The sequence below is a fragment of the Engraulis encrasicolus genome, chromosome 1 (assembly GCF_034702125.1).
Source record: "Engraulis encrasicolus isolate BLACKSEA-1 chromosome 1, IST_EnEncr_1.0, whole genome shotgun sequence".
Classification (NCBI taxonomy): domain Eukaryota; kingdom Metazoa; phylum Chordata; class Actinopteri; order Clupeiformes; family Engraulidae; genus Engraulis; species Engraulis encrasicolus.
This window is the reverse complement of record NC_085857.1, coordinates 36,704,152-36,729,151: the sequence shown is the minus strand read 5'-3', so window position 1 is coordinate 36,729,151 and position 25,000 is coordinate 36,704,152. Positions and strand designations below refer to the sequence as shown.

At 45.2% G+C, this 25,000-nt stretch overlaps 1 protein-coding gene and 1 long non-coding RNA gene across 6 annotated transcripts in view; one reads left to right on the top strand and one right to left on the bottom strand.

Moving 5' to 3' along the window:
* The window catches only part of rptor (regulatory associated protein of MTOR, complex 1), a 361,851-nt gene that overhangs the window by 190,580 nt on the left and 146,271 nt on the right, over positions 1–25,000 (bottom strand). For all 4 annotated transcript variants that reach the window (XM_063201318.1, XM_063201331.1, XM_063201308.1 and 1 more), the window contains exon 7: positions 9,388–9,563. In XM_063201318.1, the coding sequence (XP_063057388.1) occupies positions 9,388–9,563 (176 nt within the window). The remainder of the gene's footprint in view (positions 1–9,387; positions 9,564–25,000) is intronic.
* Positions 12,633–16,749, top strand: LOC134451145 (uncharacterized). 2 transcript variants are annotated; one of them, XR_010035203.1, is made up of 2 exons: positions 12,633–13,691; positions 15,898–16,749. It is a non-coding gene; the product is annotated as an uncharacterized LOC134451145 (long non-coding RNA). The 2 variants fall into 2 exon arrangements; XR_010035204.1 differs by having other exon boundaries at positions 14,424–16,749.

Here is a 25,000-nt window from a genome sequence, read left to right as displayed (position 1 = left end):
CCCCTCTCCTGCCTCTCCTCCCCTCCCCTCCTCCTCCTCTTCCTCCTCCTCCTCTTTAACTATTCCCACATCACACCCAAACCCCTTCAGAAATCCCCCCATTGGCATCACCTGATGGTGTGTTGTGTGGGGGCGAGTTTCATGGGAAAGCCAACCATGCAGTGTTCTGATGGCGTGTATGGGAGGAAACCCCTTCCCTTCCCTTCCCTTCCCTTCCCTTCCCTTCCCTTCCCTCCCCTCCCCTTCCCTTCCCTTTCCTTCCCTTCCCTTCCCTTCCCTTCCCTTCCCTTCCCTTCCCTTCCCTTCCCTTCCCTTCCCTTCCCTCCTCCTCCCTTACCTCCTCCTCCTCTTTACCTATTCCCACATCACATCACACCCAAACCCCTTCAGAAATCCCCCAAATCTATCTCGGGCTTTCATGGCTCTGACGTTGACGAGAAAAGAAGCTTGTCGTGCTGTGCATGCAAGGCAAGCAGCATGGCACAGCAAAAGCACACCCACCCACGCGAGTGCTGATCGCCTGGAGCCTCCCATATCCCAGCCCCCCATCGCCCGTCACCCACCCACCCACCCCCTGCTTCTCCCCCTCAGCAGGAAGCACCTTTCCCACCCTCTGGCTCCCTGCGCTGGGGAAATCCCTCTAAGACACGAGCTCCATCCCCAACGATTTTCTGCTCCAGCAGACACACTGCACTTGTTCTCTCCCCCTCCTCGCTCACACTCACACACACAAGCAAGAGCGCACACACATACACAAGCACAAACGCACGCATGTACGCACGCATGCACACACACACACACACACATACACAAGCACAAGCGCGCGCGCGCACACACACACACACACACACGCATGCACGGACGTGCGCGCGCACACACACACACACACACACACACACAGACACACACACACACACACACACACACACACACACACACACACACACACACACACACACACACACACACACACACACACACACACACGCACACGCACACACAGACACATACAGACACACACACTCGTCCTTCTGCCTCACTCTGCTCTGCCTCTTTCTCTTTTTGTAGCACTTCCATCTCCCTCTCTTGTTCCCTTTTTCCTGCTCCGCCTGCCTGCCTGCCTGCCTGCCTGTGCCAAACGCATCCCCTCCTCATCTTGCAAAGCAGCATGTTTTATTCAGGTTTAAAAGCGGATGGAACGCACATAAACACACGCACGCATACACTCACACGGATGTAATGATGAAGAACACAGAGGGAAGGATGGGACGGGGAGGAAGGAATGGAGCAACCCCACCCCTTCTTGCTCCGCAACAGGAGGAGTGTGGCAGAGAAGAGGCACAACAAAACTGATATGAGAGGAACGAGGGAGGGAAGGAAGGAGGAGAAAGAGAGCAGATGGAGATGAAGAGAGAGAGAGAGGGGGGAGAGAAGAAAAAAAGGAGAGGAGAGCATAGAGCAGTGCTTTTCTATATTACCTACAGCATTTGGCGTGTCGCCACGCTTCTGTTAAGACATAGAAACCAACAATGATTCATATCTCTGCCTTGCACTTTGGTGGTCTTGCAAAAAAAAATAAAAAAAAATGGGGGTGGCGGTGGGGGGGGGGTTTGTCTTCATATTTTTCTCGCCCAGACAGCGGACACTTAGGCTGTTTTGCTCGTGTCAGCTTAAACGAAAGCTAGTGTAGCGCCATCACTGCAGGCTGTGTGTGGTGTAGACGAGAGAGCAAAGCCTACCCAACAATTTTTAACAGCACTGTATGGTTCACTGAACATAAATACTCGAAGCTGTCAAAAGCCTTCAAAACAGCACTGAAATGCACATTCGCCTGAAAAGAATGACTTGTTTTCCACACCGGCAACCTGATATAGAGCGCACATAAAGCTTTCAGCGGTCTCAACGTATAATGGAAATACGACAGGGAAGTGGGCTATACACATTGGAGGGGGGAAAAAGCAAAGCCTAGATGACTTCTATCAAAAAAAAATCCCTTTTCTCAGAAGGAGTTTTGCAACTCTTGGAAATGTGTTGAGGGGGCGTAACTCATTCTTTTCACGTTGTGATGTAGAGTGTAAAACAACAACTAGTCAGACTTTGCTAGCACATATAAGATCTCTAAAAATTACATTTCTAATGGACACAGATCAGTGTTCCTAGTAGATATTCATTGATCCTCAGTGATGCTGTATCAACAATGCTCAGTTTGTTCTTAGTGTGTGGTGTCATCAACCATATAACACTGCTTACGCACAACAACTCAAATTGAGAAAAAAAAAACCTCATCCCCACTCACAAAGACTCCCTTTTGTTTGCTGATTGGCAGTGGAACTGAGCTCAGACCCTCTGTACAAAATGAAAAGAAGAACGAGGAGCCTGTTTACCTGAATCACTGTTGATGCCCCTACAATAGTCACGTGCAAGCCCTCCAAAAAGAAAAAAACTGTATCTGTCAGACTGCACGTGACTGTTGTACTGTCGGACTGTCATATGCACGTGATTTAAAAACAAATGTGCATGCATAAGCACCCCTTAGCAATGATCATGCAAAAGCATTTTTTTGATGGACAGAAGGACATTATTTCTCGCGTGCATGTGACAAAAAACAAGTGAACAACTATAAATGCACTCAGAGAGTGCAAAACTCCACCAAGGAAGCTGTTTGATAGAGCATTTGACTGTTACACCCTAATCTTTTTCCCAAGTCTGCCTTGTTTTTGTGGCGTTATAAACTGGAATGTCAAAATTCGCTCTTAAAAAAAACCCTGGATCCGGTTTAGGATCCAGATCACCACTAAAATTGAATCACTTGTTCATTTAGTCATTTCCAACAACTCTACAAAATTTAATCCAAATCTGTGCGTAACTTTTTGAGTTATCCTGCTGACTGACAAACAAACAACCAGACAACCAGACAAATCCACGCGACTGAAAACATACCTGTAACCTCCTTGGCGGAGGTAATAATAATTATGCGTATGGAACGTGGGGAAATAAATGGCTCCTACAGCACAACAGGCTTCATAAGAATGTCAAAGATCGTTTAGAAGCACCATTATTGGTGGCTATCCCCCACCACTGCACACCTTGAGAAAGAGGAAGAACTACCATGGGAAACTACTGGCAACTTTGTTGGACGGAAAATTCTTCACATTCTCAAGGCGGCAATACTTTTTAGACCATTCAAACGCAGCTTTATTGCTTTTCGTTTATTAAATTCTTCCCGGCAACCTTGACATTGCTTTGAACAGACAGGTCTGTGAATAAAACCTCGCCTTTTCAGACTTGCCAGTTGAAGTTGCGGATGAAGAGGCTTTAGTCTACACTTCACCAGCACCTGGCTCCACAAAAGCCGTTCCCCAATCAAGTTTCAATAAATCGCATCTCAATACTGTCTGACTTTCTAGACTTTCTAGGGGTGAGACTGAATGAAGCTGAAAGTCAGGAATGTGTAGCAATTTGGCAGAACAAGGCTTGAAGCAGGAGGGGGCTCGTACTGTGACCTTCTCTTAGGAGTGACTCGTGACTCTTCGTCCTCCTCCTTTCCCTCCTCCTCCATCTCCTCTTCGTCATCCACTCCACACCACTTGTCCACCCCAGCTGTCTCTGTACTCCATTTGGAATATATGTGCACTTTCAACAGCCTTCTCTGTCTCTCTCTCTCTCTCTCTCTCTCTCTCTCTCTCTCTCTCTCTCTGTCTCTCTCTGTCTGTCTCTGTCTCTGTCTCTGTCTCTGTCTCTGTCTCTCTCTCTCTCTCTCTCTCTGTCTCTCTCTCTCTCTCTCTCTCTCTCTCTCTCTCTCTCTCTCTCTCTCTCTCTCTCTCTCGCCATTATCAAGCTCATCAATCCCACTATCCAACATTTTTTTTCGTGTTGCAATAAGTATAATCAAGCCACCCCTTGACCTGAAAAAGGCCTCGATTGAACACCCGAATGTACAGTGCAAATTGAATAAGGGCTACATGGTTGAAGTGGATAGGCAGAGAGAGAGAGCGTGCTCACAAGCAAAAGGTGAAGTGAGCACTCGAGCCTGGTTACAGGGCTGCTGAGGGCGGGACAAGTGTTTCTCCCTTTTTTTGCATGTAAGCAGCTCCGGCCTTAGCCTGTCAAGCACATGCGGTTCTGCTCCGGATATGGAGGCCCTGCTGGGCCAAACAGAGCGTGAGTTGAGTTGAGTGGGAGAGAGAGAGAGAGAGAGAGAGAGAGAGAGAGAGAGAGAGAGAGAGAGAGAGAGAGAGAGAGAGAGAGTAAGCGAGCGAGAGAAAGAGAGAGAGAGAGAGTAAGCGAGCGAGCGAGCGAGCGAGAGAGAGAGAGAGAAAGAGAGAGAGAGAGAGAGAGACAGAGAGCAAGAGAGAGAGAGAGAGAGACAGAGAGCAAGAGAGAGAGAGAGAGCAAGAGAGCGAGAGAGAGAGAGAGAGAGAGAGAGAGAGAGAGAGAGAGAGAGAGAGAGAGAGAGAGAGAGAGAGATGAATAATCTGTTGTTTAGCCTGCCTCCAATTATCTCCATCTTTGCGCTCGCTTTGCTTTCCTCTGCTTTGATACGGACTGACCTCCATGGGCCTAACCTACATGCAAAAAAAACCCTAAAAAAATAACACCATGAGAGGACACATGTTCGTCATTCGCCACCAGTAATGAAAGTATAGGTGGTGAAAAAGAATGACTATGGAGAGAATATAGAAGAGAGGAATAGAGAGAGGGAGGAAATTGGAAGAGTAGAGGACGGAATATAGTAGTAAAAAAGCACATACACAGACATGGAGGGAAAAGACGGGAAAACAGCAAATGATCGTAAAAACGGGAAAAAAAAACGTGAAAAAAGATGAAATAGAAGCGACTATAAAAGAGAGGTGGGCTATGTCGGAAGTAGAGTGGACGGACAATGTGAAAAAGAAGATGTGGCGGAGCGGAGGGGAAAGGCATATTAAACAGACTCCAGAATCTGGATTGATGAGGGGGCTCAAAGCGTAATCTCTCGGCGTGCATGAATCTCATTCGGCGGGATGTGTGGCATATATCTCAGATGACAGTCTGGATGGCTGTGTATGCAGAGTCCTTGGTCAAGTAAAACTCACACACACGGACATACGCACATGCATGCATGCATCCGCACGTGCACACACACACGCACACAGAAATGCATGCACACACGCACGCACGCACACACACACACAAAGTATTCTACATTAATATTCTTCAGACCAATCCATGAGGACCCCTCTTTTTCTTCCCAGGCATAGGGTAGCAAACTATTTCTAGGAAGCTGTATGATTCGTTTTAATTGGGGGAAATGAACACTGTTTAAATATTCAGAACACTAACTCATCCACCTCCCCCCTTCTTTATTTCCATTTTATTTTTTTATTTTATTTTTTTTCGGGATGGTCAATTTCATCACATAACAAATTTAGCCTGCTGTTCAACATTTGCATCTGCTGACGGCATAACCTCTACAGAACCTATGCTCTACTTCGAGACTTCAGAGTTGCTGCTGCTTCTTTTTTTTGCAAAAGTATGCAGGAAAAAATATCGAATAATTATCTGTGGCCTACTTAACAATCTCTCATGCCATACTGCATATATGGACTTTCAGTGATGGACAACCTACACTCGGATGCCACAATCCCTTTCCTCATATTCTCCACACATAGAGGCGATTCTAGAGTAAGTTTGGGCCCCGAGCGGTTAAGGACCATAGGCGTCAGAGAATATGTGATGTGAGGTGCTTTTTGATCGTAGGCAATGTGGGGGCTTGGTGGATATGGAAATGACGACTGTTCAAAAGGGTGGGACAGCAAAACAGAAGGCTCTGTCATTAAAGATACACAGACTGGATCGGGGAATGACAAGCTGGTACTTTGCCAGAGGACCTCAGAGAGCTTGATTATCAGTAATGCTGGATGATTTCAGAGGGAAGATGGAGAGATTTATATGTGAGCAGTGCGATTTTGTAGGTGATTCGTGACTTCACTGGGAGCTGGCGAAGCTGCTTGAGCGTGGGGGTAATGTGTTGCCACCTCTTTGCACGTATGAGGACCCTGGCAGCCGAGTTCTGTCCAGTGCTTTGGTTGGAAGACCATAAAGGACACCGTTACAGTAGTCCAGACAGGAGGTGGTGAAAGCATGGATCAGAGTCTCTGTAACTCTTTGAGGAGCAAGAAGGCGGATTAGGTGGTGTATTTCCCTACCATATCGCAAATGGTAGGGCACTTGTTTGCTATGCGGCCGATCCGGGTTCGGTTCCGGGTCCTTTGCCGTCCCTTCCCCCATCTTTCTCTCCCCACTCCCTTCCTGTCATAACCTTCACTATCCTATAAAATAAAGGCAAAAAAGTGCCCCTAAAAATATATATTTTTAAAAAAAAATGAATATATGAATTTGACATTACTTGAATACAAGAGCACCACCAAGGAGTAGTTAACAATACATCTCACACACACACACACACACATACACACACACACACACACACACACACACACACACACACACACACACACACACACACACACACACACACACACACACACACACACACACACACACACACACACACACACACACACACACACACACAGACACAGACACAGACAGACAGACAGACAGACAGACAGACAGACACACACACACACACACACACACCAACAGAGAAACGTTTACAACCAAAGCTGAAGGATAATCCCGCTGTTCTGGTGGAAAGATGTCTGATTGCAGGCAACTGCTGCCTACATGACTGAAGGGGGCTGATGGAAGGCAAAAGTGGGGTGATGAAATCAGTTTTGATTCACGTGCAAGAGAGAGAGAGAGAGAGAGAGAGAGAGAGAGAGAGAGAGAGAGAGAGAGAGAGAGAGAGGAATGAATGATAATTGAAGAAAGAGACCGAGTTCGGGAGAGAGAGAGAGAGAGAACCGGAAAGTCGCTACCGGCACCAAGAACCTCATCTCAACTCACCTCAACACACCCCGTCACACCACACGATACCTCAGGTCTCTTCTCCCGTAGCAACAAACACACTAATGTCTTTTCTCGCGAAAGAGTGTAGCAACAAAAAGTTAATATTATTACGCACTTATGCCTCTTTTCCACTGCCATTTTTCTGGTAGGCCTACATTTTTTTTGCTTCTCGGATAGGCAAGACAAAGCTTAATCGTGAAGTACAAAGTCGTGCTGTGTCGAGCTGTAGGCCTACCAGAAAACCGGAGGTGGAAAAGAGGCATAAGTGCACTTGCGTAGTAATAATATTCACTTTTTGTTGCTACACTCTATCGCGAGAAGTTGTGTTTTTTGTTTCCGTGCCACAATATGCTCAAGTCTCTTTTCCTGGTGTAGTGACAGAGATGCTAAAGTACATTAGCGTAATAACTTTTCACTTGTTGTTGCACCACTCTTTTTCTGAGAAGAATGACTACATTTTTGTTTGCATGGTGGAATTCGTCATGTAAGTGGGTCATGCTCATGCGTCTGTACATTATGGAAATGCCTTTTCACGCTCATGTAACCAGGGATACATGTATAATGGCCTTACACTGCATGGGACGCATGCAGTTGAATCATGTAATGCTGTTGACACAAGTGTGTGTGTGTGTGTGTGTGTGTGTGTGTGTGTGTGTGTGTGTCTGTGTGTGTGTGTGTGTCTGTGTGTGTGTGTGTGTGTGTGTGTGTGTGTGTGTGTGTGTGTGTGTCTGTGTCTGTGTGTGTCTGTGTGTGTCTGTGTGTGTCTGTGTGTGTCTGTGTGTGTCTGTGTGTGTGTGTGTGTGTGTGTGTGTGTGTGTGTGTGTGTGTGTGTGTGTGTGTGTGTGTGTGTGTGTGTGTGTGTGTGTGTGTGTGTGTGTGTGTATGTGTGTGTGTGTGTGTGTGTGTGTGTGTGTGTGTGTGTGTGTGTATGTGTGTGTGTGTGTTGTGTGTAAAGAGGGGAGTGAGAGTATGGGGACACATGTTAATGAAGTCTGCATATTTTATCCCTGTGCGTGGAAAAAAAAAGATTTCAAACCAGGCACATACGTTGCATGTTTATGGCCTGAAGAATGAAAACATCAAATATTGATGGGTAACACAACATGCATACACATAAAAAGGTCACGCGAAAAGGTCCTATATCTTTTACAGTAGAAAAATAAATAAATATGGCAACAAATATGTGGATATTGGTGTGGATACAGTTTGGCGGTACTAGAATAGTCCAGAATGAACAGTGTTTAAGGGAGCATTGAAAGCACACTTTTTTCTTTCTTTTCTTTTTTTTTTACTGTATACCACATTTGAATGTCCTGTCTAGTGTTCTTGAAGCAAAGCCAAGAACGGCAATAAATTATTTTGGATAAAAGGCACAACCGTGTGACATGCACTTTAAACATGAAACAGTCGCAATGTGTTGGGGTCTCTGTGGATGAGATATCTTCAGCAGTGGTCTATAACCGATACAGCATTTGATTTCACAAAATCGTTGTTTGTTCAGGATTGCAGAGTATATCCCTCTCTCTCTCTCACAAGGATCACATTCAAAATAATTTAGCACCTGCTCTCGCCCCACAGCAGCGTAGGGTGTTTTGCTCCGACATCCAAATCTCCATTTTTACAGCGTCTCCGTGGCACACTTGATGGCTTTGTTATGAGAGTCAGTGCGGATACAGCCTCTGCCTTTGCAGCGTGTTTGTGTTTCTTTATTCATGTCATGTGAATTGTTGTTACTATTGTCGTTTTTGCTTTTTGTGCATTTTGTTGTTGGTACTTTTTTTTTGTACATTGCATTGCAGTTGTTGTACATCAATATTTTATTCGTCCTTATCATGGACCACTTGGGAACTTCTTTTTTTGTGCTAAACATGCTCTATATAACTAGCAATATATTTTTATTTTTTTACTTAACATCAACTCAATGACCTCAGAATGCAAAATTGTAGTAGCTTCACTGGCACAACAAGTTTGCAGACAGAGGCTCATCTACAGTGCGCTCCATTCACAGATGTTACTATGCATCAGAGGTGGGCAACTTTCATGATAAGGAGGGCCACATTTTTTCATCGCCACCATCAGAGGGTCTTATTCCCACGGAGCTTATCACTATTACACTAGATGACCTCTCAAAAACACCCAAGGGACAATTTTCAGCAATGTTAATGTAGCGAAGGGGAGTAGAGTTGCCCAGCTGGGACTCGAACCCAGACCTTCTGGGGTAGTAAACCGGGGCCCTGACCGCTACACCAAAGAGCCAGGCTCGTTGGCATGTTAGTCAGAACACACCCACAACCCTAGTGATGGTCACTCCATCACACTGCCTTCCCCTTCGGGGGCATGTGGCCCCCAGGCCTCCAGTTGCGCATCCCTGCTGTATATGATAGGTAGGGTGAATGGACCCTGGCGAACCAAATCCAATTGGTGACTACTCACCATCGCAGGGCGATCTTGATGGGCGTGGTGAGGCAGGAGGTGAAGAGGTCGGCGGGCAGGTCAGGGTTCATGGGCAGCAGCTCGGTGGCCTCGCACGCCGCCAGCTGGATGCAGTTCTTCATGGAGGGCGGCAGAGGCATCTGGGCCAGGGGGTGGTTAGGGTTGATGGCCGCCACCTTGAGGGAGGGAGGGGGATAGGGACCAAATGTCAAATTATTAGAGAACTGTCAGCACACCATTGTTACCAAGCAGGAAAAAAAACAAAAGACAAAGAGCAACTCCCTCAATACAACCCTATCATCCTCATGAGGGGGGGTGGCGATAGAGAGAGACAGAGAGAGAGAAGGAGAAAGAGGGGGGAGAAAGGGGGGGTGGAGGGAGAAAGAGAGAGAGAGAGAGAGAGAGAGAGAGAGAGAGAGAGAGAGAGAGAGAGAGAGAGAGAGAGAGAGAGAGAGAGAGAGAGAGAGAGAGAGAGAGAGAGAGCAAAGGTGTGATGAGAGAGAGGAGAGGGATGGAGAGAAATAACAAAGACATGGAGGAAGGGAAATGGCAAGAGAATACACAGTCATTTATTAGATCAATCTTGCTAGTTACAAATAATGCACTTTTGGTCACTTGGCAGCTGCCATACTGTAAGGTTCTGTTCACTCGTGTTTTGGTCCATGTTGTGTTGTCATGATGTCATGGGTGGGTATGTTGGGGAGTCGTGACGATTGAGAGAAAAAGGGAGGTTAAGAGAGGGGGGAAAAATGAGGGAGGCGACAGAGAGGGAAAGTTAGATAAACGTGTTTTTTTAGGAAGACAAAGCATGGAAACAAAAGAGCACGACATGTAACAGATGGAAGGAGGGAGGAAGAGAAGGAGAGAGGGAGGAAGAGAGAGATAGAGATAATTCAGAACAAGGACCCCGAGGACAGGACAGGTAAACAGCCAGAGAGAGAGGAGAGGAGAGGGAGAGGGAGAGGGAGAGGGAGAGAAGAGAAGAGAAGAGAAGAGAAGAGAAGAGAAGAGAAGAGAAGAGAAGAGAAGAGAAGAGAAGAGAAGAGAAGAGAAGAGAAGAGAAGAGAAGAGAAGAGAAGAGAAGAGCAGAGAAGAGAAGAGAAGAGAAGAGAAGAGGACAGGTTAACAGCCAGAGAGTGAGGAGAGGAGAGGAGAGGAGAGGAGAGGAGAGGAACGGAGAGGGGAGGAGAGGAGAGGAGAGGAGAGGAGGAGAGAGCCAAACAAGGGACAATAGCAGTCTAATACAAGATGCTGTGTAGGAGGAAAGTTAACTACCAAATTAGACAGAGCAAGTCACTGAGGCGCACTCGCGCACACACACGCACGCACACCAGATGGGATTGAGGAAAGGGAGAGAGTGAGAGTGAAAAAGAACATTCAGACTGGAAGGAGATGGACAATCAAGAGATAGACAAAGTCAAGAGATAGATAGATAGATAGATAGATAGATAGATAGATAGATAGATAGATAGATAGATAGATAGATAGATAGATAGATAGATAGATAGATAGATAGATAGATAGATAGAGACAGATAAATGCAGAGAGAGAGAGAGAGAGAGAGAGAGAGAGAGAGAGAGAGAGAGAGAGAGAGAGAGAGACAGACAGACAGACAGACAGACAGACAGACAGACAGAGAGAGCGCAAAAGTAAGAGACGAAGAGATGTAGAGCAACAGAGACCATGATGCCAGTTTCCTAAGAGGGAACTAAGATGGAACAACAGAAAAGTAGTTTAAATAAAGTAATAAGAAAGTTCAGAAGAAGAGCGACAGAGGGGACATCAGCTGAAGGAAAAAAAGTTTGTCGTAAAGAGGTACAAGCAGCCCTGTTGCACCGTCATCAAAAGCTTCAGAATAGCTAGCGTCCGCCCTTGGCAGTAGACAGGGGAGCTGACCGCTTTGGCTGTGCCTGGGACAAAGACATGAAAAAGGGCCCCAAACCCAATCAATTACAATGTAATGAGGATCCGATTCTGGACCCCCTCTCTCTCTGGGCCTGGGGACACGAGACCTGTTTGTCCCGCCCAGTCGGCTTCCCAGGCAGTAAGATTGCAAGAAGTGGGCGCTCGGGGCCGGCGGTGTGCACTCGAACCATAAAGAGGTGAGCACTGGAGGGTACACTACGCAGAGAGGAGAGGAGAGGAGAGGAGAGGAGAGGAGAGGAGAGGAGAGGAGAGGAGAGGAGAGGAGAGGAGGAGAGGATGAATCTACTTAATAATGCAACACTCTCAATCTGCAGAGTCTCCTCTTCTCTGTACACCACGCAACTGCTATGCTCTCGCTCTCTCTTTCTCTCTCATATCCATCTATCTATCTCTCATCACACAACCCTGATGTATCTGTCTCTCTGTCTCTGTCTCTGTCTCTGTCTCTCTCTCTCTCTCTCTCTCTCTCTCGCTCTCTCTCTCGCTCTCTCTCTCGCTCTCTCTCTCTCTCTCTATTTCCCTCTCTTTTTTGTCTTTCTCTCTCACACACATATCTATTTCTATCTCCCCACAAAACCTCAATGTCTCTCTCTCTCTCTCTCTCTCTCTCTCTCTCTCTCTCTCTGTCTCTCTCGCTCTGTCTCTCTCTCTCTGTCTCTCTCTGTCTCTCTCTCTCTGTCTCTCTGTCTCTCTCTCTCTCTCTCTCTCTCTCTCTCTCTCTCTCTCTCTCTCTCTCTCTCTCTCTCTCTCTCTCTCTCTCTCTCTCTCTCTCTCTCTCTCTCTCTCTCCCTCATCCTCCATCACCCCTGTCTCTCTCTCCAACTCCTCAGCCCCCTGCCACCACCCTCTCTCTCTCTACAACACCCTGCTGCTGACTCTCCTGACGACCAGAGCACAAGGCTGCACCAGCCCCTTAGATCCTTGGCTGCTCAGATGCTCACACACTAGGGAGACGCCAAGTAAAGAGCCATGGCATGCCCCCACCAGAGAGGAAAGAAGAAGAGAGCGGAAACAGCTGCCTCTATGGCGTCACCGCGCCGCCATTTTGATTTTGTTAGATATGGACGTTCCATGTAAATAACACAATGTTCAGACTCATACATGAGTGAGGAATGAAACCGTGTGTTGTTTTCTCTGTCGACCACATTTTCATCAAATTCACTTATTTCGCATTGTATTCATTTGATACGGGATTAATAGTTGATTTCTACGTTTTATTAAAAAAAAAAACCCGTGATGACTGGAAACGGCAACTCTACAAAAAAGTTCCTTTTTGGGAACTTCTAGACGCAACGCTGACTCTTCCTGAAAAGGCAAGTGGCTTAATGTTTTTGTATTGCATAAATATGACAAGTAACTATCCACTTAGCAGTAAGTTCGTCATTATCTTTATATTCGTCATCAAATGGATTTAATATTATGGTTGTATTCATGGATCTTTCTGGACAGTGGGTGATGTGTGTCGGCCGTTAACGTTAGCATATCTCCATGGACAGCTAAGTGTCTATGATGTTAAATTATTAGGCCTATGTTGAGTATAACTATTTTATTCGTAAGTATAAAATGGAAGTTAACACATCTCCTCCCAGTCGTTGTTTGGAATTTTAGCCTTAGTCTCCCGGCCAGTTTCATAAATTTTCATCAGCCAGCGAACATTTTGTCCGATGGGCATGTGTAATTTCTAGAAGTGCTAGTTCTTCAGAAAAAGGATACGTGCCTAAGTACACTAAACCAACGTTAGTTCTGCTGCTGTGTTGTTCCGGTTTTTATTCCAAACTTCCATTTTCACTCCTAATGTTCACCCTGACGTGAACAGGAAATGTGCATGATATCATTTGACTGTTGTAGGCCCCTAGAGTACTTCTAGGTGTTTTCATGACCGATGTCAGTTAACTTTTTGGGAGCCAACGCATGTGAGGCGAAACGTGTTTTTTACCTGACTTGGGAGTCAAATGTTTTGAATGTCTACTATACATTGATTAAGGCATTTTCACGCACGAGCAGGAAACAATGATACATTACTAATACTTAATTCAAGTCAGTGGCAGGAAATGATAAACCATAACCAGCAACGCATTAATTACAGCAATGCATTACTTTTTCTGCAACTCAGAGAATACCTTAAGTTTGGCAGTTTTTTAGCAACTCAGTCAACATTGCATGTAAGCTTAACACAATAATGCATATTTTTTTCTTTTTTGTGTCACTCCTCACCACATATGGCAGATTTAGTGTGAAGAGCCACCTGTACAAGATTCCTGGGACAGCAGAACATGCACCTCACGCACTACCCTGGCACCCTGGCTGAACAACCCGCAGCACATCATCTCCAGCTGAGAGGGGGACTCATACATTCATTTGAAATCAGCTCTACTGAGGTGAAATGATCAAGAGTCAAAAGCATGCTGAAGAGATAAACTTGATGATGGCTATGTTTATTTAATTAGCATTGTTTATATAGATTACACATTCCTTGTAAAAAAAAAATAATTAAAAAATTAGTTGTCGGAGCAAGATAACATGCACTGCTCCACCTGGGTGTCTTCAGCAGTATGCACAGCCCGTCGTTCATTGCAACCTGAAGCTACTGTAGGCCAGGGGTCCCCAAACTTTTTTTTAAATCTGGGGGCCACATTATTGTTCCTGACTGTGATCAGGGGCTGGAATCAATACCAATCATGTAAAAAAGGTGTGTGTGTGTGTGTGGGTGGGGGGGGGGGGGGGGGCAAAAATTCCGATGTCAATTTCATTAATTTTCTTGATTTCTTTGTTTTCATGGCTTTGGCGTTCTGATTGCCCACCTTCAGTTGAAATTTTATCCTCATCAATAAGTATGTATTAACAAGGAACTCTTTGCAGGACAGACAGCTGGCGGAACATATAACAGCATCCAAATTCACACTCTGATATACTGCAGATTTTAAGAGTGCCAGGACATGTTTCCCTTTAGAAATGTGGGGGTATTGGCATCTAAAAATGTGTTCAATTTGCTCTGTTGTACGCTGTAATACAACACTTGGTGGGAATAACCCATCCCTGAACTGCTTATATCTGAAAAAGGTGTATTTCTCCTTGAGTGTATCTCTGTCCTCCTCGTTTGCCTCCCACAGCGTAACACAACTCTTGCAATCAAATTTGGCAGAGGCTCTGAAGGCCACATAGCCAGCAAGGTACACTGACACATTGCCCTCAATGACGTCCAGCCCCTTCATGAACTCTGTGTTGTCCAGTCCAGGGAATGTGGGTTCCTCATCAGTAGACTGTACGTGAGGCATGGTCAGTGCGGTGCATGGATGGGGAGTTGCCATCTGCGATGACTCAGTGCAGCTCTACAAAATCATTGCAAATGATTACAGACTTACAGTATACTAATCATGTGTGACACTTTTGTTTTTGAAAGGGTGTTTCGTGTACCTCGTGAGGCATGGTCAGTGCGGTGCATGGATGGGGAGTTGCCATCTGCGATGACTCAGTGCAGCTCTACAAAATCATTGCAAAAGATTACAGACTTACAGTATACTAATCATGTGTGACACTTTTGTTTTTGAAAGGGTGTTTCGTCTACCTCAAACAAATGGGACAATTGCAGCAATAGGTGTATTTCCTCCGGTTCGCAATTTGTATTTCTCCCAAATGTCATTAGATAGTCTAGCACGGCCTGCCTGTAGTCTAATCGGAATTGCTGAGGGTCTGGATTGTCCCTGTGCCCGCCCTTCGCTCTGATCACCCCAAAGAAGTGTTCCAGGCAGTCCTGGTTGAGGTGCCTCGTAAATAGAAACTGAAATCCTTTCTCTGTGAATGCAAATGACAAACAGTACATTGGCCAACAGCAGAAAACATGCAGTGGTGGACAAAGCTCATTAGCATTAGCAAAGCTCAATTTGAATAATTATGCCTTATTGCTGCTACCTTTCAATTCAGCCCAGATTTCCTTGATTGCTCTTAGGTTATGCCTCCAACCATTTAGGCAATTCAAGCTGTTGCCACTGGCACATCTGACAGATGCCAGCCAGTTAATACTCTCATTGATAAAATCAATATGTGTCTCTCTGAAGGCATCCTTTTGTGGTGTGCTGCTGGACAATGTGCTACTGTTAAAGCAGTCAAACATCTGGTTAAAGTGGGCTACAAAATCTGCCGTCGTTTTTGCCCCCTCTCTTAGCTTCCCCATGTCTGCCATGGTGAGCAGTGCAGCCGCAACAGAATGACTAAGAACCTGTAATAAAAAAATAAAAAAAATCCCATTTTCAGGACCATAGATAAAGATTGTAAATTGAATGTTATACGCCTGCATGACAGTTTTCACTTGTGGCTTACCTGAGTGGCGAGAGGCACACTCATTGTTGAAAAGGCAGTGAGGGACAGATGCCGTTGGGTTAACTTGGGTGCCATTCGGTGTTGTCTTTGTGAATCAATTTTAAACATTTCAGTGATGTCTCCCCATTCTGCCAATTTGTCCCCTATGTAAAATCCATATTTTCGCAAATTGTTTCTGATGTTTTTCATTAAATGGGGGGGGTCGAATAAAAAATGAATCTTCTGGCTTTTGACAAAGAAGTACGGTTTTTCTTCTGTTATACCCAGGTTTCTACAGGCTGCCAGGTTGTTGCTGCCTTGGTCCATTACCAGCACCATGGGAGTGAAGCCAGTGTCAAGCACCTTTTCCACCGCCTCCATGATTTTGGTTTTTAAGACCCCATGCTTCATGGTCCCAGATGACAAGAAGTACCCTATGGGTTGTTTCCATTTCCCAGTTAGACTACGGATCATGAAAACCCCTGCATGGTTGGCTGGTCTTCCCCCTTCGTCATACCCTTCTACTTCATCTTTCGAGATGTTATAATTTAGGCTACATTTCAATGTAATTTCATCAAATGTGATGGCAACGTGCCTATCTCGCTCTTCCATATGCTGCACTTGATGTTTAAGTGCATACAGCACAGGTTCATGCCATCCCGGCCCGATGTCTACTCTCTGCAAGATATTTGAAAGGGTCCTGGCTGTAGGGAGCTTGAAAATTCTCCTCATGGTTCGGTAGGCTTTTGGCCCTGTACCCTTAACCTGTAACGCCCAACTTTTCATGAAGTTGCTCCACCGAATGGCCCTTGGTTTTTTTTTGGCATTATCAATTTGCTCGTTGACAAATTGTGCGGCTTGTTTTGGCAATACTTTGGAAATTTCCCTCTTTAATGTTTGTTTGCTGATAGATGGTGTCTTTTTCTTTAGCCTTGACAGCTTTGATTTGTAGCAGCCAATTTTTCTTTTCAGTTTTTCCACTGTGTTGTCATTGCTGACACTGGCCAGTACATCAGTGCCTAAAAAGAAATGTGACAACTGTAACAACAGACTTATGCACAGACTACTACCTATGCAGTGTTCAACACTCAGAATGTATCTGTTACCACCATTTGCCATTAAATCACTTACTATCCAGGATCTCTGAGTCTGTTGTCTCAATTTCAAGTGCGACCCGTTTTCGGGGTGGTGGACGAACTGTGTCTTGAGATTTAGGGGGGTTGGGACAGTCTACTAGCCAGGGTACGGCCATTGGCAGTAGGCCAGATTTCCTGCAGAATGCAAAGTATTGTAATGTTTATATTTCTACAAACACACTGTAAGCCCAGTTATGAATTGTCTGAGTAAAAAATGTTGAAGGTGTAATCAAAACTTTAGTGTTGCACAAATGAACATATATTGACTTTTTTGTACAATGAACAAAGGCTTTGCCACTCAGATGAACAGACTGCGATGAAGACTGGGAAAGACTCAAATTTATTTTGTCTTTACTGAATTGGGGGGGGGGGGGGGGGGGGGGGTAAGTGTAAATCGAAGGAGGTAATAAAGATGCTAAAGCACAAGTGAAATCCAGGAGGATTTACAATATTATGTGAACTCCAGGCAAATGTGAGGACAAACACAAGGACAAGGGCACCAAAGCACTTTGAGTCAACTAGATATAGTATGTATAAATACATTTGAGATATGATTTGGTTTGAAGACACATGTAGGATGGTAATGGCAATCAACAGAAAACATGACACCAGGATAAGGTGACTCCGCAAATACGAAGACATCCCATGGAAAAAGTCTAGAACTTTTCAAACATATATGGGTTGAAATTAAAAAATAAAAGAGGTCATCAAACAATGACAATAGTTCAATGCACAGTCAACATCAATGAAAGGCAAGGGGTCTGACAATGTAAATAAGCTTACAGTTCTGGAAGGATCTCAACTGTTGCAACAGAATGAGTCCATGAAAGTCCAAAAGATGGAGGCATACACAGTGATATAAAATACAGAGTGCAGCAATATACAAATTGTTGAGTGCATGGCAAAGTTCTTAAAGGTTGAGGGGGATGGCCTCTTGTTAGTGGACTGGAATGGCCTTTGGTGAACAGGGGGCATGGCTAGACAGTGAATGACTGCAGCATCCTGGAAAGAACAAATACATGCACAATACAGAGTGCAGCAATATACAAATTGTTGAGTGCATGGCAAAGTTCTTAAAGGTTGAGGGGGATGGCCTCTTGTTAGTGGACTGGAATGGCCTTTGGTGAACAGGGGGCATGGCTAGACGGTGAATGACTGCAGCATCCTGGAAGGAACATAAATACAAGCCATGATTCTCCATGTCATACAGTGTGTGTAACCTGTTGCGGATCCTGACGACGCTCTCTGCTTGTGAGGAGCAAAAGCCTTATGCTTGATTCAAGCCAGCAATGGTAGAGGAGGAGCACTCAATGTGTGGCTCTCTAAATATGTAATTAGTTGTATTTTTTTTGTAAAGCAACCCAACATTTTAAATTATTTTTTGTGAATATGTGTGTTTTGAATTTGCAACATTACCACAAGTAATCAGGCTAAACATCTGGGTTTACAGTATGTTGAAAACTTATAGAGTATCAAGTGTCATTTTCAGAATATGAAATGGCAATGTCTCTACCTGTCCAATGGGTTCACAAATTGTGAAATGGCGAAATGGTCACTGCATACTTTCCTATGCTTCATTTCATCGGTCTGTAAAACCACATAGGTCCTCCCGCCTGATGTTATTAATCCATTCTGCACACCTGCAGAAAATAACAGTAGTGTGTTTTAATATCACAGATATCCTTGGTTAACATTTGCGCTGGTTCATGTTTTCTATTTTGCCACTAGGGGGAGATACAACACAAATTATAGGGGTCTGGCTTTTTTGTTGAAATTGAGTTTCCGTCAGAGGAAAGTCTATGTGAGTTTCTCCACTTCAATAGGACAAGGACTGGATACTTTGCCGTGGATATGTTTAGTCTGGCGATTTTAAAGTTAATTGAGTTAAATTTTGAAAGGAAAATGTTAGATGCATATGTGGGCATCATCATAACACGAATAAACAAAGCCCACTGCACAGTTGTCAGATCATTTCAGCGCCTCGATTCATCATGCAGTGGGTTGTTGCGCTAGCAGGCTATCCAACTTTGTTTTACGGCGACATAACGGTGGCATCATCTGCCTACCCAACACATCCTTTTAAGGTAAGACAATTAGTTAATATAGCACTTGATGTGGCACGTCGTTGGCGTATTATATACGAGCAAAATAATAGTTTCTAGGTGACGTATGCTATGCTAAAACTGTGGTGGGAGGTGCTGGACATTGAAAACAGCCTTCCTTGCAGATCATCGACAGTATGCATTTCTAAATCAGAAGTGAAAAAAAGGTACTCGGTAGGCCTAGAAAATTAAATGTTGTGCTCGCATTAGAAGTTAAGCACACAAAGTTATGTCTTTTGACACACAATGTTCTCATCATGTTGCTCAAATATCATTGTGCCCATCTGACATCTGCACATCAGGCTTAGGCTATCAAAACGAAACTATACCTTTTTTTTTCTTTGGGAAATGAATGAAATGCCACCTCCTTGTTCCTTCCTGTGGACTTGTAACACCCTACAGCAGCACATTGTGTGCCTATATATTTTGGTGTATTTGGGGCATTTGGGTCCTTTGCGTAATTGTGATCGGTGTTAGCCATGTTTTTGACTGATGCTGAATGAATGAACCGTTGGCGACGCGTCCTTGACTACCAAAATCAAAATGGCGGACGGCGTCGGTGAGGTAACAATACAGGCCAATAGAACTTTCCCCTCTCTTCTTCTTTCCTCTCTGCCCCCACCCCACCACTCCACTGCTGCAGCCTGAAGCGCTAAGATACCGTACATGGACAGGACAAGGCAGGGTACCACTATAGTACTCTGCACAAGCCATGGCTTGAAACAAAGGCATCTGTGTTTGTCATGCTACAAACATGATGTAACTACTATGTAATAACACAATTAAATGTGTAACAGCAGCCTTTGTTGTTGACTTTCTACAGTGTGTGGGAGTATTTGCAGTGTGACATACAATAGAAAAAAACACAAGTGGAATACAACAGTCCACATGCTAAGTTATGAGGAAAACATTTAGATACCGTATTACGACAGGCTGGTAATAAAAGGTTAGCATGCTACGGCTAAATTAAATAGCATTATAAAACTGAATTAATAAAACCAAAATATTCCTTGGTTATTATGTGGTGAATAAAATAGCAGAAAACATAGCCGTGTGGCTCAGCTATAATTGGGCTACCGGTAATAGTCTTAAAATTGCAGCAACAATAACTGTAATTGAAGAAAATAAACACTCTGGGAGAATTTGCTACTGGCTTAATTTAATAAAGTGACAGACAAAAACACTCAAAGGAACGTCCTTGAATAAAATGATAGTCACACTTCAGTAATGTTGGGAGGCTAAGACTGGCAATTTGTAGGGGTGAAAATAGTAATTGATATGTATCCATGCATCGATCCTACGACCAACGATCGAATCAAATCGTATCGTATCACGGGGCATTGTTAAGTATCGAAAATAATCGAATCGTTGCCTTTAGAAATTGATACGAATTGTATCGTCATGGAAGCTGTAATTTACACCCCTGGCAATTTGACACTGCAAATCAGAGTACAGACAGGATTTCAGGGTGACGGAAAAATAGATCACAAAAGCCAAAACTGAAAATAAATGCCTAAAACTTGTCTTAAAGACAAAAAACATAAGTCTTTCAGTTAAAGAACAGAAGTAATGGGGAATCTGTTTGAGAAGTTTCGACCCAGACCCTATTTGCACGAATATGGATATTTGCCTTTTATTTTTGACAGGACAGTGGAGGAGAGACAGGAAATGAGTGGGGAGAGAGAGACAGGGAAGGATCTGCAAATGACCCAGGCCGGAATCGAACCCCGGTCGCCGCCGGCGAAGTAACCCAGTGCCCTACCGTTAGGCCATGGCAGCGCCGTACAGCACGACTTTTAACTTGTGGATGTGACTGCAAACATAGGCCACACTACAGTGTTTTCCCTTTATTGCAGAGTTGCCCACTTTAACAACAAGTCCTCTGCAAAGATAACGATTTTGTGATTTTTGTTGCTTCACCATAAATGTAGGCTATACCTTTAGGGTTTTAATCATATTTCTTATGAATCTCAGTGTTTCCCACAGAATATTTGTTAGTCAAGGTGGAGGGGAATTATAAGTGTATTGTTTTTTTTGGGCTGAGCACCTTTAGAAATTACACTAACAACCTGAAATCTTTGTCTTTTCAGGGGTCTAGTCAAGGTGGTAAATGTTTTTTCTCAAGGTGACCGCCTTAGCAATAAAGTGCTGGGGGACACCCTTAATCTGCAAAACATCTCCAATGAATGCTAGTCGTGTGTCTCTCATGCGATACCGGCTAACCTCACACCACCTTGACGAACGGACATCCTTTCTCAACATCCCCCAAACCATTCCCCACCCCCACACCGCACCACGGAAGGTTGCACAGTTGCACACATGTTCCGGAAGGATGGAGCAGCTGAGCCGTGTGGCGTTCACATGACTCACCGCACTCTTCTCAGAGACGCGAGCGAGCGAGCTGATGCGAAGTGCTAAAATGCTTTCTGTGTTTAAAAGTGTGAGATGAGAGGGGATGAGATGAGAAGAGAGGAGAGAGAGAGAGGAGAGAAGGGCGGAGTACGAAGCTGCCGCCAACATAAATCAGACCCTGGCAGCAGCAGCAGCAGTGTGTGTGTGTGTGTGTGTGTGTGTGTGTGTGTGTGTGTGTGTGTGTGTGTGTGTGTGTGTGTGTGTGTGTGTGTGTGTGTGTGTGTGTGTGTGTGTGTGTGTGTGTGTGTGGTGTGTGATGCTGAGTCACGCAATGGCAGCAATACATGCTCAACACACACAAACACCCACCCACACACACACACTTGGCGAAGTAGAAATGCACACACACCACCTGCCATAGCTAGGCAAAAAGAACAAAAAAAATCACACGCACATCAACACACACACACACAAACACACACACACAAAAACAAACACTAAGAGGCTGCAATATAAACATGAACTGTTAAATATCCTCAAAGTCAAAAACACAATGTATGAGAGCAAATATTCACACACGGACGCACGCACACACACACACGCGCGCGCACGCACGCACGCACGCACGCACGCACGCACGCACGCACGCACGCACGCACGCACGCACACACACACACACACACACACACACACACACACACACACACACACACACACACACACACACACACACACACGTCAGTGAGTGTGTGCACACATGCATTCACACGCACGCACACACACAAGTAAAAAGGGGGCCGTGGTAATATTTCCGGTTAATGATGAAATCCGCCAGCATGATACTTCCCTGGAAAATCACATTACATCGTTGTCTATTGAAGCACCTCCTTCATTATTTAGCGAGGGGATGCATATATAGACATTTTTGCTCCTCGCCCCCTAAAGAGCATAATAATGCTGAAAACACGACTTTACCAAACACCCGGCAAAGATGCACATACATACCGAGCAAATAAAATTATATGCATTAATGTAATTTAAGTTATATTGCACATTACGTGCAAAAACTGCACCGTGTACAGCAATTCTTTATTGACTGGACACATATTTCATATGAGAGCAGAAAAATGGAAAGTGTGCTCTCACACACATACACACGCACGTGCACACACACACACCAGCATTCTCCTTCGGGAGCTCATTGGCGTGTCATGATGTGTGCTCTGCGGACTGCTTGGGTCTAAAACCCCTCTGTGTGGCTCTCTTGTGGGGGACGCTGTGTGTGTGTGCGTATGTGCGTGCGTGCGAGGTGCGTGCGTGCGTGCGTGTGTGTCAGTGTGTGTGTGTGTGTGTGTTTGTGTGTGTCAGTGTGAGTGTGTGTGTGTGTGTGTGTGTGTGTGTGTGTGTGTGTGTGTGTGTGTGTGTGTGTGTGTGTGTGTGTGTGTGTGTGTGTGTGTGTGTGTGTGTGTCTGTGAGTGTGTCTGTGAGTGTGTCTGTGAGTGTGACTGGCTTGAGGTAATTGGAGGCAGAGGCTCAGTGCTGGGAGGCTCCATGGAGCAACAAGAGGCCTCTAAAGACACACACTTACAGGCACACAGGCACACAGACACACACACAAAATCCACTCAAACACACACACACACACACACACACACACACACACACAGTCCTGAGTGCCTCATCGGAGAAGCCAGTAAACAAGCAACAAGTGGCCTCTGAAGAGGTTGCACACGCACGCACGCACGCACGCACGCACGCACGCACGCACTCACGCACGCACTCACACGTGCACCCTCTTACATCAGGACAATAAAATCCTTGAATGCATGTTTATGTGTTTATGTGATGTATGCATGTCCTGCTGGACACCATAATTTCCTTCGGGATTCACAAAGTACTGTATCTGTATTCCTACCGCATAATATTTGTTCCATACAATCGCACGCCCATACACACAAATACAGACCCACTCCGTCCCCATTTCAGATCTTTTCCCCTTTTCCCCTGTTCTCTCACCCCAAACAGCATGACGGTACATACAAACAGAGATATTCGCGTTCGCTTAACGTGTCCGGGAGCATCGCGAGTCCGAGAGGTTCGCGGGCTGCCTTGCACACTGCACAGTCAGCGTCCACGTTCTATCCGCGGGCAGCAGCCATTCATTTTCAATGGAGCCCGCTCATTGAACACGGACGTCCGCGCAGGAAAATAGACTCGAGTTCTATTTTCAAGGAGCATCGCAGACATGTCCGGTCAGGCCGGACATGCACCGCGCTTACACCGCGCTCCTGTGTGCAAGGCATGATCAGTTTACATGTATTCTAACCGTTTCGGACTGATACCGGACACGTTCAGTGGACGTTAAGTGGACGTCCGGGATTGCGGTATGCACCGTGACGCATACAGTGCGGACTCGGAAACGCGCAAGTCCATGTATTCTAACTGTTTTCACCTCTTTTTCCATCGTTCCCCTCCACTCTTCCTCCCTCCATCCCCATTTCAGATCTTTTCTCCCATTCTCTGACAACCCTCAGCCTCCATATCCCTCAATATATCTACCTAAACAACAAAACAAACATACAGACACAAACGTCCAAAACTGTTTTCGCTTCTTCTTCATATTCCATCATTCCATCTCTCTCCCTTCTTTCTTCTTTCCCCCCACCCTCTCCTCATTTCAGATCTTTTCCCCTTTTCCTCTTGTGCTCTGCCAACCCTCACCCTCCATATCTCTCCCCCGACAGCACGACACGCATACAGCCTCGGAAACACAACTCCATATATATTCCAACTGTTTTCGCTTCTTTTTTCCCCCATCCTTCCATCCCTTCTTTTCTCCCACCCACTCCTCATTTCAGATCTTTTTTTCCCCTTTCGCCCTGTTTTCTGCCACCTTCTTACTTCGTTTCTCCCCCCAAACAGCACATCATCAACCACCTCTGAGAATAACTAAGGCCGCTCTGCCACCAACTGAGTGTGTCACATGATGGTGGTACGATTTTTTATTACATAAATGTGTTATAATGTGATTCAAGCACAAGTCTGTGCAATGTGTCATTGTCTAAAAAGGCATTAACTATTGCTCCTTTCTCTCTTCTCCCCCAACCCTCCCCCTTTTTAGATCATTTCCCTCTGTTCTCTGCCACCTTTCCCGAAACAGCATGACAGCCACTTGTGAGAATAACCCTTCTCTTCCTCGCTGCTCGGTCACGGAGTGCAAGTTCAGTGCAGTGCAGTGCAGTCCCCCACTGTCAGACGAGAATTAAAAAATCCAGGGCGTTTCGGCGGCACGCCTCAATTACCTACAGCTAAAGGTCAAATCATAACAAACCCAAATTGGGCTACTTGTGTCGGACTAATTGGGTCCCTTCAAGAACCCCGTGGGGGGCCCTCAGTCTGGCAACGAGTAAGGAATCGTGTTAGCTTCTCAGACAGTATGTGTGAGATTGGATTTTGAAAAGTGCGAGTTTGGGGGGCAAAATGGCAGAATGCGCTGATGCACCTGTCTATGGGGGCTCACTGGCCACCGGGATCCAGTTTCAAAAGTTCAACAACAACAAAAAAAAGTTGTTAGATGTTTTAAGTTTGTCACTTTCGAGACCTGCAAAAAAAACCTCTCTCCCTCTCTCTCCCACCAGCTAGCTAGTGCTCTCTCTCTCTCTCTCTCTCTCTCTCTCTCTCTCTCTCTCTCTCTCTCCCTCTCTCCCTCCCTCCCTCTCTCTCTCTCTAGATCTATCTCACTCTCTCTATCTCTACCTATCTCTCTCTCTCTCTCTCTCTCTCTCTCTCTCTCTCTCTCTC